Raw genomic sequence first — 15453 nt, forward strand, 5'->3', positions numbered from 1 at the left:
AAGGAGCTGGGAGTGATGGAGAAGGGTGGGAGGTACCCCCAGTCCCCTGGGAAAGTTGTTTGTGTTGTGTGTCCTTTGTTTATTTGCATATTTATCTTCCTTTTTGTGCTCTTGCTGTTGTCAATGATCTCCAGCAGTGTAAGGGCACTGTAGGGGACCACAGTGGCACTTGGACATGAAGATCTTGGAGGTCTTTTCCAGCCTTAATTATTCTGTGACACAGGAGCCTTAAGTATTTTCAAGCTTCTTGTGAGGAGTCCGTGTTTTAGCCATTTTTTGGGTGTCCCTGGAGGAAGAACAGTCCTCCTGCTCCCCTCTCTGTCAGTGAGTCTTGCCCTGGACTCAGCATGTTTGTACCTGAGCTGTGAAAACCTGGAGTAGCTGCAGAGTGTTCAGTTTAAATAGAATCGTGGAATTGTTAAGGTTGGGAAAGACCAAGGTTGGAGGGGGCTCTGAGCAACCTGGGCTAGTGGAAGGTGTCCCTGCCCATGGCAGGAGGTTGGAACAAGATGATCTTTAAGTTCCCTCTTGACCCAAACCAGCCTGGGATTTTAGGATCATCAATTCCAACCCTCAGCCCAGCACAACCACTGAGTTCATCCCTAAATCCTGTCCTCAGGCGCCACATCCACCTGTTCTTTGAACACAAATAGGACCAGGATGGTACCTTCTGCCCTTTCTGGGCTAAGTGTGCTGGTTCTGCCTTCCATGACCTGGGGAGAGACTCCCTGGAGTCTGTTTGCCCAAAAATCCCGAGCTGGGATAATTTCTCTCCTCTGGTTAACCCTAAAATGGTCAATAGTGGTGCACACTGGCACCCAGGGATGTCAGCAGTGAAGTCACCAGAGCTGTGCTGACTTTGCACTGGCTGGAGGTTTGGTTCCTGCCTAAAAGCTGCAAGGCAATCTCAGGATGGACACTGAAGTCTGTGTTTGGAGGGTGAGAGCTTTTCTAAGCACGAAATACTCTCAACAGGGAAGTTTTGCCAGAGCGAGGGTTTAATAGGGAAATGGAAGCCTTGGCCCAGTGTTCTCCTTTACAGCCCACAAAGAGGGAACAGTACAGTGTGTCCTGGGCCCACAGCAAGGCTGTGCCTGGTGTAAATCAGCCTTTGGTGCTGTCAGAGGGGCCGGATCCTCGGCCAGGACTGAGGTCAGTGCAGCTTGCTGAGTTTACAGCAGTGAACTTCCCCTGCTGAGCACTGGGCTATGACAGTGTCTGAGGGTGCTTTGGAGGCTGTTGATCAGCAGATCCAAAAATCCAATAAAGTCCTTGCAGTGATTAGGAGAGGGAGATAAACATGGGTGTACGAGCAGGAGAGAGAGGAGGGAGGGAGACAAACATCTTGATAGTGTGGGTTGAATCAAGCAAATCCTGTTCCTCCCGGGGGTTTGGGATGGGGTGAGGACAAGCAGGGCGTGGGAAGGTCTTGGTGGCACCGAAAATGAACTGAGGCCCTGACAGGGAGTGCTCACTGTCTCCCTGCTTCCCGGGTGATCCGGGTTATTAAAAATGTGATAAGGATCGAGCCGGGGAGCGAGGCTGTGCTCACACAAATGGGATGCAGAGCAATATCACCAGCTCGATCAATACAGCTGGAAGGAGCTCAATAGCTGATGCAGAGAGTGCTGAAGAGCAAACTGGGCACTGCGGGGGGAGCAATTACCAGGAGCCACTCGCTGGAGTGAGAAGAGCAGGGGAGGCAGCTCCACACTCTCAAACACATCCTACTCACCAGGCAGGCTCTTATGACACTGATAGTCCCCTGCCTGACTGGCCTTTTCCACACCAAAGCCTCCAGCCTCTTCCCAGGCTTGGGAAGCAGCGGGACCAATGGTGAGGGAAGACCTGGGGAGAGACTCTTTGGAGTCTGTTTGCCCAAAAATCCCGAGCTGGGATAATTTCTCCCCTCTGGTTAACCCTAAAATGGTGAATAGGGGTGCACACTGGCACCCAGGGATGGCAGCAGTGAAGTCACCAGAGCTGTGCTGACTTTGCACTGGCTGGAGGTTTGGCTCCTGCCTAAAAGCTGCCAGGCAATCTCAGGACAGACACTGAAGTGTCCCTTTGGTGTCTCCTCACGTTTGTGGGGTGTCCTGTAGCCTGGGAGGGGGTCACTGAGGTGTGCATTTGGGAGGATGCTTCATTAATGATGTGCTCATACACAAATGCTGGCTTTGATTCCTGGCATTGTAAGGCTTGTTGTCAACCTGTGTCTGTTTTGGGATGTTCTGCCTGGAGAAGAGAAGGCTTTGGGGTGAGCTATAGCACCTTCCAGTGCCTAAAGGTGACCTGCAAGAAGGCTGGAGAGGGGATTTTTACCAGGGCTTGGAGTGACAGGACAAGGGGGAATGGCTTTGAGCTGAAGGAGGGTAGATTTAGATCAGATATTGGGAAGAAATTGTCCCCTGGGAGGGTGCTGAGGCCCCTGGCTTGGCTGTGTAGCTTTTATTAGCCAGGTTCTCCCAGATGTTGGGGTCACTCCAGAGGTTTTGTCTCCTGCTGTGAAGTGAGAGTGCAGGTCGAGTGCTTCCTGAAGCACAGGAGTGACTTCACCCTCTAATAACTCCTCCAGCCTCGTCTCCCAGGGAAGCCCTTTGTATTCAATTAGCTAATGTGTGCCTAGCACTTGGAAAATATAGAGTGCCATAGAATTGCTAAGTGTTGTTATTTAACAGCACATATTTAGAGGTTGCAGCCCTGTAGTATAAAAGTCAGAAAACCTACACTGTAATTGCCTGGTGCTGCTGCCGAATTTGCTGTGATTTGAGCAAAGCCTGGGGATTTTTCACCTGTAAAAGTTCATTAATTTTGGCTGCTGACCCTCTGGGGCTGTTTTTCCTGATGCCTCTTGAAGCAGAACGTTGACTTCTGGTGGGTGTTTTAAAAAAAGAGTGAAAAGAGGGGGAAGAATTCAGGATTTGTGTCTCCCAGAAATTCACCTTGGGATCACTCCTGGTGGTCTTCTCTGCGCCTCAGGTTGGACTGAGGTGGAGGGCAAAGTGTTGGTCAACTATTGCAGTTGCTGCAGTGTAGGGAGAGGGGGGGGAAAATCCTTGGTAATGGCACAGAGATAATAAGGGAGATGCTATTTGAACCCATCTCTTTGATTCACATCCTCTCGTGTCCACCTGCCTGAAAGCCTGTGGTTACAAAGCTGTATTTGCACAGGTGGAGGAGCCTTGGAGTCCTCTTTTAAACAGAATGTGAGTTATTTTCCTAATGGCTCCTTGCTCTTATTGCACTGGAAAGTTATCTTCTAGCCTGCAAAAGCACCAGCCAGGATAGGGAAGAGTAACTATATGAGGAGAGAAAGGCAGCTGTGAAAGTGTTTTGTGCAGGAATTAGGTCCCTCAGCTCTGTCCAGCAGCTGAGGCAAGGTGGGAGCTTAGGCAAAAGTCAGTTTTACTCTGTCTCAGTGAGAAATCTTTGGATCTCCATCTGAAAATACCCCTGAGATTGGGGTTTTCCACCCCTTGTCCTGCCTGTGTTTGCCTCTTGCCATGGGAAATCAGCTGAGAGCTGCAGGCCCTGAATGGCAAATGAGTTTGTGTTTGCAAAACGTGGGTTTGGAAATGTCAAGCGTGGTGAATGAGTGTGTAAAAAGGGAAAAAAAAAAACCAAACCCAGACGGGGACAGAAGCTGAGCTGAGTAGCTGGATGCTCTCACCCTTTTGCCCTCCTTGCAAGGGCTGACCTTACCAAATCTCTCTTATCCCACTGCAAATGAAGTGTGTCCCCCAAGGGTGGTTTATCTCCATCTCATTGCATAGGCAGCTCACGGCTCATTTCCCCCTGACCTGGGTCTGCAGAGTGGTTTTGTGAATATCTGGTGGAAAAAAAACCGTTTAGAGGCCAGAGATTGGAGCTGGAGCAGAGGGAAGGGGCAGGGGGCAGTGGGGGGAAAGGGTGGGGTGCAGGCCATGCCACCCCCCTGTCTCACAGAGGTGGTGCTTTATGGACATGGCAGCCACAGAAGGGGGGTTTTCTGCAGCCTGGAAAAAGATGGATGTGGATGGGGAGTAGCTTTTCCTGGCTGTAGGAAAAGACCGAACCAGGCACTGCTAATGAGAGCTGGGAAAAGCTGCTGCTGACATTTGAACCGGAGCAAATTGGTGTCTCTGGGGGGAGTGTGTCGGGGTCTGGCTGTGGCTGCTCTGCAGGCAGGGAGCCCTGGCAGCTGCTTCCAGCCCCAGGGAGCTTCCCCAAGGAAACTGGGCTGATGCAGGTGGGGATCCCTCCAAAAACTGTGCCGTGAGCTGGGCGAGGGGCCAGGACTGACCCTGGTGCTCGGAGGAGTCGGAACTGTGGGTTCAGCTGCGTGGCTGGAGCAAACCTCACAGCAAATCTCACCCCTGCTTCGGGTTCCCTGTGTGAAGCAAGACCATTCCCTCGCCCATTAGTTGCTAATTTAAGGAGCAGAGCACAACAAACCTGCAGCCTCAAAAGCTTGGGGATGTTTTCAGGGGAGAAAAGGCACAATGGATACATGCAGTGAGGGAGGCTGGGGCGGTCTGGCTTGAGAATGAAACCTTGGACTGCGTAGTTGTTCTGGTACAAAACATCCCATTTTCCTTCTGTGTACAACCAAGCCAGGAGGGCAGTCAGGCAGCTGTCTGCCTCGTGCCCTGCACAATTTGCCTCCCAGCTCTGGCTGCAGGGAGATGGTGTTTTTACGGGGGCTCGGCACATCTCCTGCTGCTCCGTTTGCATCCAGGATCTCCTCGGGCCCAGCTCCTCATTAGCCACCTGCCCTCGTTGCACGGGCTGACAGGATGCCGTGGGTAAATGGATAACCTGTCAGGGAGGCAGCAGGATAATATCATTCAAATGAATCAATAGTTCACAGGCAATTTCATGTTACCCAACGCTAATGCGGTTGTGTCCAAAACGCACTTAATCCTGTGTCTGATCACATTCCCGGGGGAGTTTGCCTGGGCTGGAATAGTCTTGTAACTCCATGTTTTGGAGATTTACAGACGCTGCTCCTGCGTGCCTGGGAAGGCAGCAAAGATAAAAAATGGGTTGGCTTGCTGCAAATCTCATACTCCACAGAGCCCAGAGCCGTCCGTGCCAGTGATGGAGGAGAATGGGCATCCAGCAGTTCCTGAAACTATTATTACTCCCACCTCCCTGCTCCATTTTAGCAATTAGCAAAAGAGAAATTAGTGAGGAAGGTGCCATTATTTCCTGCTAATAGGACAAGAAGGGTTGGACCCTTCTCCAGGAATCTGTTGTGTAGCTGCCTCCCTTGATGTGAGCAGCAAAGGAGGGCTTTCCCTTTTCGCTGTCATTTTTATAACATGCAGTCATTTTTATGCATTGTACCACTTTACTTTTTAGAGTTGTGAGAGGATACTCCCAATTCCAAAACCCCGCAGTTGAAGCACCTTCCCACCCTCCACAGGGTGTCCTAGGAGTGGCATCTCCTCCTGGTACCTGGTGCCAGTGCAGGGGTTGTTAGGATGAGGTAGGTCAGGGTTGGGTTCCTCCTCTCCCGTGGGAAGGAACTGGTTTAACTTAACAGTTTAAACTTGGTGTCATCAAATTGGTCGTGGTGGTGGAGCAGCTTCACTCAGCAGATGATGTTTGTCACCCAGGCTGGGGCCCAGTTCAGGGAAAATTCAGCAGAATAAAGAAAAGAGGTGGCCTTGGTGGCCTGGGGATCCCTCCTGCCCTGAGTTTGGAGGGAGAACCATTGCTGGTGTCCTCCCACTGCCTGGGGCTCTCAGGCACAGCAGTGTTTTCATAGAGAACAGAGCAGGGATCTGTTTTTGGGAGTGTCTTGGAGAGAGGGCAGCACTTGGGAAATATAAATCTCTGTGTGCTCTGGACCTCCCACAGCAGAGCTGACCTTCTCTGGGCTGTTGGAGCAGGTTAGTGGCTTCATCTCAAATACATCATCCACCTCCCTGCCTGGGCTGTGACCCCGGAGTCACAGGGAACTCCTGCCAGAAGGGGTGGTTTATAAACTGCAGAAGGAACACCACATTCAGGTGTGGTTGGCAGAAACCACAGCTGGGGAATGGAAACTTTCCATAACCTTTTTTGCAGGGTTTGGGTAGGTTTTTTTTGGTGGAATTTGGCCAATATAACCCTGGACTGGGCTGACATCTTCATTACAAGCCTGAGAGGGGCAGCACAAATCCTGTTTAGCACCCAGACCTTCCTCGCCAACGAGTGGGGGGGTTTCATCCCCAGTGTGGAAAGGGGGTTCCACATGTAACTCCACAGTCCCATCTTCCCTCCAAGGGTGGACTGGTTTGGAAGCTTTCAGTGCCTGTTTTCTCCTCTAATCCCATTTTCTGCTTTGTGCTGCTTTAGGAGTTCTCCCTCCAGCGCCTGGACAGCCTGTTGGATGACAGAGTCAACATCCTGGGATTTTCCATTTTCAACCAGTCTCATGCCTTCTTCCAAGAGTTTGTCCAGAGCCTCAACCAGTCCTGGCAGGAGAACTGTGATCACGCTCCATTCACTGGGCCAGCAGTAAGTAAAATTCATTCCCATCACCCACAGCCTCCCTGGGCTGGAAACAGCTACAAACCAACAGGAAAACCTTGGGAGAGAAACTTCAGGATGGTCCTGAGCAGAGCCTGGCAGTGCAGAGGTAGAAGCTCTGGTCTCAAAGGGTGCATTTTTTAATTATTAAATTTATTAAATAATTATTTAATCCAAGTAAACCCTGTGCTAAGGAGCTCAGGCTGCAGCTGTACTGCTGCACCTTGGACTGGCTTTTGTGGGGAGAGGAATGGGAAGGATGAGCCAGACAGAGCATTTTAGCTAAGTGGGTAGGAGAGGAATTTGGGTATCAAGCTGTGATTTGCAGAGGAGGATTTGATTTGGAGAATACTAAAGTGATCCTGAAAATCAGAGGCTGCCCAGAGGGACTTGGGGAGCAGAGCTCTCGAGGGGTTCTCTGTGCTTGGACTGGTGCACAGCTCTAAATTCAAGGCTAATCTTAGTTTGAACTGTGTTTTCTGGGAGTGCAGGGGATGATGCAGCTCTGATTTAGTGTTTCCCTTGTGAAGTTTGTCCCTGTGTGTTTTACCTCCAGCAACAATGGCTCGTGGCAGAGGGGCTGGGAATGCAGATGGCACAGGAAGGGCTGGGCTCAGGCAGATGCCAAAAGGCTGGGTTGTGTTCCACGCTCCAACATCTCCCTGATGAATGTGCAGATCAGGGCTGAAATCTTCCCCAGGGATTCTCCCAGACTGGGAAGGTTTGCAAAGCACATTTGCCACATCAGGGGTGCTGTGACTGGAGCTGGGGGAGAGGACAGAGAGAAAATACCATCAGTGGAACCCTCTTGCTTCTTTTTTAATGAGCTCAGAGTCCCCTTGAGGAGCTGAGGGAGCTCTGAAAACCTTATTGTCACCACCAAGTGATCCTTAACAAGCAAAATTAGGAGCTTGCTGCCCTTATTATTATTATTTCTGCCTGTTGGATGTGCCTGGGACCATCCTGCTCTCCCTCCTCCCTGCTCCAGTCACTTGCTGCCTGCACTGCTGAATCTCCATGGGATTGCTACCAGGAAACTTCATATTTGGATAACAGTTCAGAGGCATTAAAAACAAATTTCCCTCTAATAGTTACAAGCAGAAGTCAGTAGGAACGGGAGTGTAGCAGGTGTGATGGGGAAATTAAAATTCACATTACCCTGTGTTGTCTTGAGCAACCAGCAAAACCTGCAGGTGGAAGGATGCAGGATTATGCCTGGAATTCTTCAAAATGCCGTGTCCCAGGTGATGAAAAAGGGATTTGCCCTGGATGGGGAAGTTACAGAGCAGAGCTGAAATATTCCCAGGCAGGGCATGTGTTTCCTTGCCTTTGTCTGTGAGGAAAATTCCGCCAGGGATTGTCTCTGCTGTCGGAAATCTGGCAGTTCTCTGTGTTAGAACTTCCCCTTGTAGTCCTGGGAAGGAGTTGTCTCCTGGAATAGCTCGTCCTAAAGAGGGAAAAGGAAGCTCAACAGCTGGAAGTGACAGGAGGGAGGTTTCCTGCGAGCTGCAAAATCCCAGGGCTTTCTTCTAGAGCTGAGGAAGCATCTGACAAAGGAGGAGGGAGCTGCCTGCTCTAATGCCATTCTCATTAATCACATTGCAAAGAAAGGAAATCAGAGAAAATCATTCAAATTACAGATGGCTAGATTTGGTAATTAGAATTTAGGCTAAAACAGATGTTTGTAATTAAGTGTTTATGCCATTGAATAAAATCCAGATTGTAAAGTCTGTTTCACAGGGTTTTAACGGCTTTAATCCTCCGTGTGAAGTTTTGAGGGCAAAGATACAGATGCTAATGTTTGAGGAAGAAAAGGGGAAAAAAAAAACCAAACCACATGGCACAACCCAAAGTAGCCAAACCTGTTCAGTATTTCCCTGGAGAGCAGCTTGCCTTTAAACATGGCCTTTACACGTTTTTTTTAAAAAACATGTTTTTAAAACTTGGTTTTTTACATGTTTTTTACATGTTTTTTTACATGTGTTTTTTTTTTTTTTGAAGTGGATTATTCTGCTTGACTGCTGTTAGTTTTCAGAGGGGCAGGTCTGCTGTTGGGAGGAGGATGTGTTGCTGCCAGCAAGGAGCTGGAGCTCAGGCTCAGGGCATCTGGTGGGGTTCACTGTCCTGGAGACACGGGTTGGAAAGTCCAGCTGCTGACCTTTTTTTTTTGATCCTTTCTAGTTGGTGAGTTGTTCCCAGGGCTTTGTGTCCCAGCTGGACTCTTCAACACCCCCCTAGTTTTTGGGTACAGCCTCTCCTTGTGCAGCTGGGGGTGGAGCAGGGACCTCATCTCCCCTTCCCTGGAGCCCTGCCCTGACGAGACGCCCAGCAAGTGGCAATTTTCATCAGCAACTTGCATTGTCAAAGAATTTGGCTTCGGGGGTTGAGGGAAGTCCCCAGAGCCCCGTGGATCTGCTGACCCTGCCAGGGAGCTCTGGCATGGCAGGGATGGCACAAAACCAGCAGGGATCTGCACAAATCAGACGGTGCAAGCAAGGAGCAGAATCCATTTGTTAGCAGACAAATTGGCTGTTTGAGACAGGGTGAGAAAGCTGTGGGTTAAAATGAGGACATGAAAGGAGTGAGAGATTTTATAGGTGACCTGGAGAAAGTTGAGGTGAAGTAACAGGAAGGCAGTGGCAGATCCCCCTCACTGGATCTGCCTGGAGGGAGTTCCAAAGGTGCTGCCTCCAGGTCTCTCTCCACTCCCCTGCTGAAGGCTGTGCCCTCCAAAATGTGTGGCTGCTTTGCATCTTTTCCAGTGCAAAATCCAGCAGCTTCAGGTACCTCAGCACTGACTCAGGTGAGGCTGCAGGGAAGGGGAGGGGATGTTCTCAGCTGACCCCGTCCTCATTTTGGCTTTCTGGGCTGCAGGAGACACTTGCCTGCCTCCAAAATCCAGGGGGACAAAGAATCCAGAAATGCTGCTGCACTCCCAACACCCTGTAATTGGGAATGGCTTTCCTCCACACAGCTGCATCCCAAATTTCCTTGCTGTGTTGAATATGATCTGTTATACCTGAGTTACCAAGTGAATAATGTCAGAAAGAGATGAGAAACAAGAAAACACTGGGGTGAGCTGAGAGGCAAATGGGAGAGCTCCCAAGGAAAGCTGTGACTTTAATTTGAGAAAGAAAAGAGGAATGGGAGGGATTCCTATTCCCTACCACAAGGACTTGATCCTATGTATCACCATGCCCTCCCCAGTCTCTAAATTCCTTGAAATTATAAGGGGGCTGCCAGAAACCCTGACAACTTTTTCAGAGCAAAACATTCCAACCAAAAAAGTCAAATGCCTCACTGAGATCTGCCAGTCTCTTGCTCACCAGCTAATAAGAGATCATTAACTGCTGAGGGCAAATGGAAATGGAAACCCAGCAGGAGACAATTAAAAATGCTGGGCCAATATTCTGATTTGGCACGAAATGGTGAAGCTCTGGGGTCACAGGGGTTGTGTTTGGTCTCATAACAGTTTCATTTGTCCAGCTGGTGGTGTTAATCTGGTTCCTGATTCAGGGAAGTAATTGCTAATTGTGTGTGACATCCTGTGACCTGAGTGGGATTAAGTTCACAGTGAAAATTAAGTGTATGCTAAAGAGCTTCATGGAACAGGGGCTGAGGACAGGACAGGCTGGAGAGGCCCTGTTAGGAAAAACTAAAGGCAGGGAGAAGAATATATGATCTCCTTTAAGGATCTCTGAAAAATGCTTCCCAGGAGGGGAATGTTGGATCAAGCTTAGCAGACTTACCCCCAAACAGGAGGGAAGAAGTGCAGGAGAGATTTTTGCTGCCATTCCAAAGGGCCCTGTGGTATAAAATGCCAAATTTCTCTTCCCACTCTTCCACCCATTCCTTGTGTGCTCAAATTCCATGACCAAAGGTGTGCCTGTTCCATGGGAGACAGGTGAGCTGCAAGACTGGCAGGGGCCAGTCAAGCTGCCCAGGGCTCCCTGGAGAAACCTGGATGGGATTTGTGTAAAACAGATGAAACTGGGATGTGCAGGAGGAATGGGACAGAGCAAATGTGAGTCAGGGCTGGAGAAGTGAGAGGTCACCAGTGCTGTCAGAGCTGGTGATTGGGGTTTTGCTGGCATGAGGCTGGAATCCTGCCTTTTAACTGCTGCCTTGTGGGTTTAAAGGTTTTTGTGCTGCTTGTCAAGTGTCTGATCCCAGCCCACCGTGGTCAATGAGGTCTCACCACTGATGTGAGGAAGATCAAGCAGGGTGAACTCTGCCTTGCTCTGTTCAAATTAGTAATGCAGGGGAAGCCAAAGGTTTGTTGGGATGATTGAACTGGGAGAGATTGTCCCTGCAGGGCCATGGCAGCACTGAACAAACCCAGCCAGGCTTTGGGAGGAGGAGAGGATGCAGATTCCACAGCCAGGGTAAGGCAGGGAAAGGAGCCCCAGGCTGGAGACTGAGCCCGTTGCCAGGAGCCAGGATGGGAAGAGGATGCTCCTGGAAGTATCCATGAGGAAAATGTAGCCTTGGTAGTAATGAGGTGCAACGGCTTAATTCCAGCAGAGCCAGGAGGTGACAGTAATTAAAAGTGAAATCTCAGTCGCACCAGTGAACACGAGAGGGGAAATGGCTGATTATTAACGGGATCAAAGGCCTGGAAACGCTTGTGCTCGGGCAAGAAACAGGGTTTGTGAGGCTTGATGGACAAAGAAACCTGATGAAAGGCAAACAAAGCCAAGAGGAGGAGAAGAGCTGTGTGACTCTGGACATCCCTTCAGCAGAGCCATCACAGCAGGGAACTGGGGGTGTAGCACAGCACTGGATGGTCCCTGTGGGGTCTGAAAAGCAGGATTTGGCTGCTTGAGAAGCAGATCTGGCAAAACCTCACCTTGTGTGAATCTGCCTGTCAATGAAGGACACACTGGTGCCCAATAATGGCTGAAGCAGCACAGTCATCTTGCCTTCTGTGAGTGCAGGCACAGGGTCTCTGTTCTGCACAGCTGCCCATTTTAGGGACTCCACAAACCTGCTCTCAGGAGCATTCCCTCTGGCCAGCAGATTGATCAGAGTCACCAACATCCCTTGACTAGAAGAAGTGATTTACTTTAGGAAACTGAGGTGGAAAAGGATGGGAAGGGGCAGAGGCAGAGAGAGATGGAAAGATGACAACGGTAGAAGAAATTCTGAAGAATGAGGAAGCAAAAAGAGGTTGTGAATAGGGCACTGTCCTGCTTGCTGCAGGGAGCAGTGGGGGGCTGGGTTTTTGTCTTCCTGCCTGAGTTTTTGTCCCCTTTTCCCCACAGCTCTCCTCTGCCCTGCTCTTTGACGCCGTGTACGCCGTGGTGACGGCCGTGCAGGAGCTCAACCGCAGCCAGGAGATCGGGGTGAAGCCCCTGTCCTGCGGCTCTGCCCAGATCTGGCAGCACGGCACCAGCCTCATGAACTACCTGAGAATGGTGAGAGGGGGGCTGGAGTGTGCACTGCTGTGGCAGGGCTGGTGCTCCCCACTGCCAGCAGCAAGAGCTGTGCTGCTGCTGGCACAGGTTGTGCTGTTTGAAGGCAGCACTGGGAGTGAAAAGGGAGCAGATCTAAAGGCTGGTTTGTCCCTGGCCTTGGAACGACATGAAACTCCCCATTTTTCAGGCTTTGCTGCAGAAAAACTGGAATTCAATGGATTTTTTTTTTTTTTTTTGCTAGAGTATGAATGTTTCTAAGTGGTTTGAGCCCTGTTTTCAGTGAACTTGAGTCGATATAAGATCATGCTGTACAGTTGCTTAGAGCTCAGTAACAAGATGTGAGCTCCCCTGTGGAGGGGTTTGGGCTCATTTGAATCGAAAGTGTGGTTGCTGGAACCAAACAAGCCTAGTTCTGGCAAGAGGACACTCTGAAATTTCATCCTGGGATTGGCCAATATGATTCCATGACCGTGCAGAAGGAGCAGGTTTCTGAGTCTGTTTGGGGGGCAACTGAGACAAGGAAATTTCAAGAGACTTCTTTTCCCCCCAAGGGAAAGTTTGAGCCTTGTACCACTTCAGTCCATGTGTGTGAATCTGTTTTAAATCTCACCTTTAGTCAGAGCCAACAAAATCCTTCAGCTTCCCTTAGCTCTGGTCCTTGGAGCCCCAGTGGCTTAGCCTTGGGATGGGGGGAGCTGATGAGGGGCTGTGGAGGTGGTTTAGTCCAAAGCAAAGAAACTTGGGGAGCCCTGCACTTTGTTCTCCTGCTTCTGTTCCCCTCCAGGCTCTGAGAACAAGCAGGGTGGGGACACAAGGGCTGCACTGGGAGGGTGGTGGGATGAGCCACCTCGCTGGGCGCTGTAACTCAGTCTCTCTTGGACAGGTAGAATTGGAAGGTCTCACCGGCCACATCGAATTCAACAGCAAAGGCCAACGGTCCAACTACGCCCTGAAAATCCTGCAGCACAGCCGGGGTGGGTTCCGGCAGGTAAGAGCAGACACAGTGCCCAGGGGTCATCTCTGTGTCCCCCGGTGAGGTGGGGGCTCAGGGTGCTGCTGTGGGGACCCAGGGGGGTTGTAGACCCCCCCTCTGCAAGGAGAGGTGCTCAGCACCGCGTGGGTCAGGACATGGATCAGGGTATGGATCACAGTGTGGATCAGGGTATGGATCACAGTGTGGATCATGGTATGGATCAGGGCATGGATCACAGTATGGATCAGGGCGTGGATCATGGTATGGATCAGGGCATGGATCACAGTGTGGATCAGGGCATGGATCAGGGTGTGGATCACAGTGTGGATCAGGGCATGGATCAGGGCATGGATCACAGTGTGGATCAGGGCATGGATCACAGTGTGGATCAGGGCATGGATCAGGGCATGGATCACAGCGTGGATCAGGGCGTGGATCAGGCCGTGGATCAGGGTATGGATCAGGGTGTGGATCAGAGCATGGATCAGAGCATGGATCATGGTGTGGATCACAGCGGCTCTCGCCGAGCCTGGGCTGCCAAACACAGCAGGTTCCACTTGGTCAGGAGCACGTCTGGGATAATTTAGATGTGTCTTCGTGCATCAGGCCCCCGAGGTGGCGATGTCAGAGCCAATCTCTGTCCTGTCACAGCAACCTCCATGTGCAGGAGGTGATTCAGGCCGTGGAGTCTGTTCCAGGTACGAGCTCGCCCTCGTGGCCCTTTTGTCCTTAAGCTCATGGATACGTTTGCTCAAAATTGTTTGGAAAAACAGGAGAATTTCCCATGAAATGGGGAAAAAAAAAAGGGGGTACTCTGAACCTTTCCAAACAACTTCTGTGAGGGAAAGCAAAGGGGGCAACGCCATATCAGGAGCTCCCCACCATCTCTCCCCTGCTTGGCATGTGGGGGGAAGTTCAAGATCCTTCACCCCTCGGTTTATGGTTCCCCTGTGACAGGTTTACTTAGCTCAGACTCTCATTTGCTTTCTGTCTCAGTGCTCCTGGCTTCCTCCCAGTGTTGGTCCTTTCTCTCCTTGTCACCCTCTTTCTGTCCTAGGGATATTTCCTGCCTTGAGCCAAGGTTAAGGTGGGGTCACAGGTGTCAGAATGCTCAAGTTACATGACACAAGCCCAAGGAATTAGGGTTTTACTGGTAAATCCACACTTCATTCAGGAAAAGAAAAAATAGAAGTCCCAGAAAAAGAGGTTTTATCTTATTTCCCTGCTGACAACTCCACTGCTGCCCTTTTCTCAGAGATTGCCACTTCTCTTAGACTTTGGCAGAGAACAAAAGCTATTGTATCTTACCCTCACCAGCAGAGCTTTTTGGCATTGGGAAGTCTCCCCTGGTCTGGCAGCACTGAATTTCAGCCTTGGCAAGGATGTTACCTGCCAGTTCTTACCTGTCAAGTGACAGCTTGGCTTTGATGCTGCCTTTTGCTTCGTGAGAGGGGGATTGGGATGGCATTTTCCCCACAGTGAGATCTCTCATGGCATCAATGCCCTTTTAATCCTGTCCCAAGCCCATCATCCTGTGAACAAAAGTGACAGTTCCAAGCCCATCTGCGTTAATAAGGACGTGCATTCAGCTGGATTGGGGAAGAAAACGCTGCAGACCTCCCTGTGACAGCTTTGTTTTTGATGTGTTTAAATGTGGCAGGGACTTCACAGAAAAGGCACAGGTCCTCTTGGAGCAGAGCCTCTCCCAGAGCTCCACGGAGAGCTCTGACTGCAGCCTGATCTGCCCTGAGACTAAAGGCTCAGCTCTTCCCCACAAACCTGGTCTGACAGGAGAAAACCTTTCCTGACCTCTGTAAACGAGGAGCTTCGTGTTTCCGAAGTGCCCAGAAAAGCTGTGCTGGGATTAACCTTCCCAAATTTCCCATCAAGGGTGCAGTGGTGATGTATCACTGCCAGTGAAAAGGTGCTGGAAGGGCAGGGCAGTCCCTTGGTGGTGGCTGTGAACCCTCTCCTGCCACAAACACACCAGCAACGAGCTGGTTTTTGTAAACCTGCTCGGAATGCCTGTGGCAGCCTTTCCTCCTTCTCCTCTCCCCTTCTCAGGGCTCTTGCCTGATCAACAGCAGTGCCTGGAGGGGTGTCAGGCTCCCCCACAGCCTGAAATAGGGGTGTGTTTAGCTGGGAAGGGCATCCCCAGGGAGCTGTGGAACCTGGCAGGCTCCTGCCTGACCTCCCACCCCTCCAGGTCCCTGCAAAGGGAAGGCAAAGGCCACTCTGCTGGGCCACAGGTGGTTATTTTCTCATTGCCAGCCTGGCTTCTTGTAATAAAAAGGACTAAATAAATCATTAGAAATAATTTAATTAAAGGAATGGGCTAAAGAACAGGCGTTCACATCCTGGAGACAACGTTGTTCCCAAGGGTTGCATTAACTGATTTGCTCAGGCTCTTGTTTGAAACACTTCTATTCCCTCCTTAGTTTTAATCAACCTCATGCTCTCTGCCCATTCCTCTCTTCCTCTCCTTCCCTCTTTCTCTTTTCTCCTCTCTCTCCTTCCATCTACTGAAGCCACAGGGACTTCCAGCTCATCAGCTTTGACAGAGAG

General features: G+C 50.5%; 1 protein-coding gene across 1 annotated transcript in view; it reads left to right on the forward strand.

The window, feature by feature from the left end:
* GRIK4 (glutamate ionotropic receptor kainate type subunit 4) overlaps positions 1 to 15453 on the forward strand; it is a 179556-nt gene that overhangs the window by 131586 nt on the left and 32517 nt on the right. Inside the window, exons 8-10 of the mRNA XM_027699240.1 lie at positions 6325 to 6486; positions 11763 to 11915; positions 12799 to 12903. Of these exons, the coding sequence (XP_027555041.1) occupies positions 6325 to 6486; positions 11763 to 11915; positions 12799 to 12903 (420 nt within the window). The remainder of the gene's footprint in view (positions 1 to 6324; positions 6487 to 11762; positions 11916 to 12798; positions 12904 to 15453) is intronic.

The sequence above is a fragment of the Neopelma chrysocephalum genome, unplaced genomic scaffold (assembly GCF_003984885.1).
Source record: "Neopelma chrysocephalum unplaced genomic scaffold, ASM398488v2 Primary Assembly neopelma1_138, whole genome shotgun sequence".
Taxonomy (NCBI): Eukaryota; Metazoa; Chordata; class Aves; order Passeriformes; family Pipridae; genus Neopelma; species Neopelma chrysocephalum.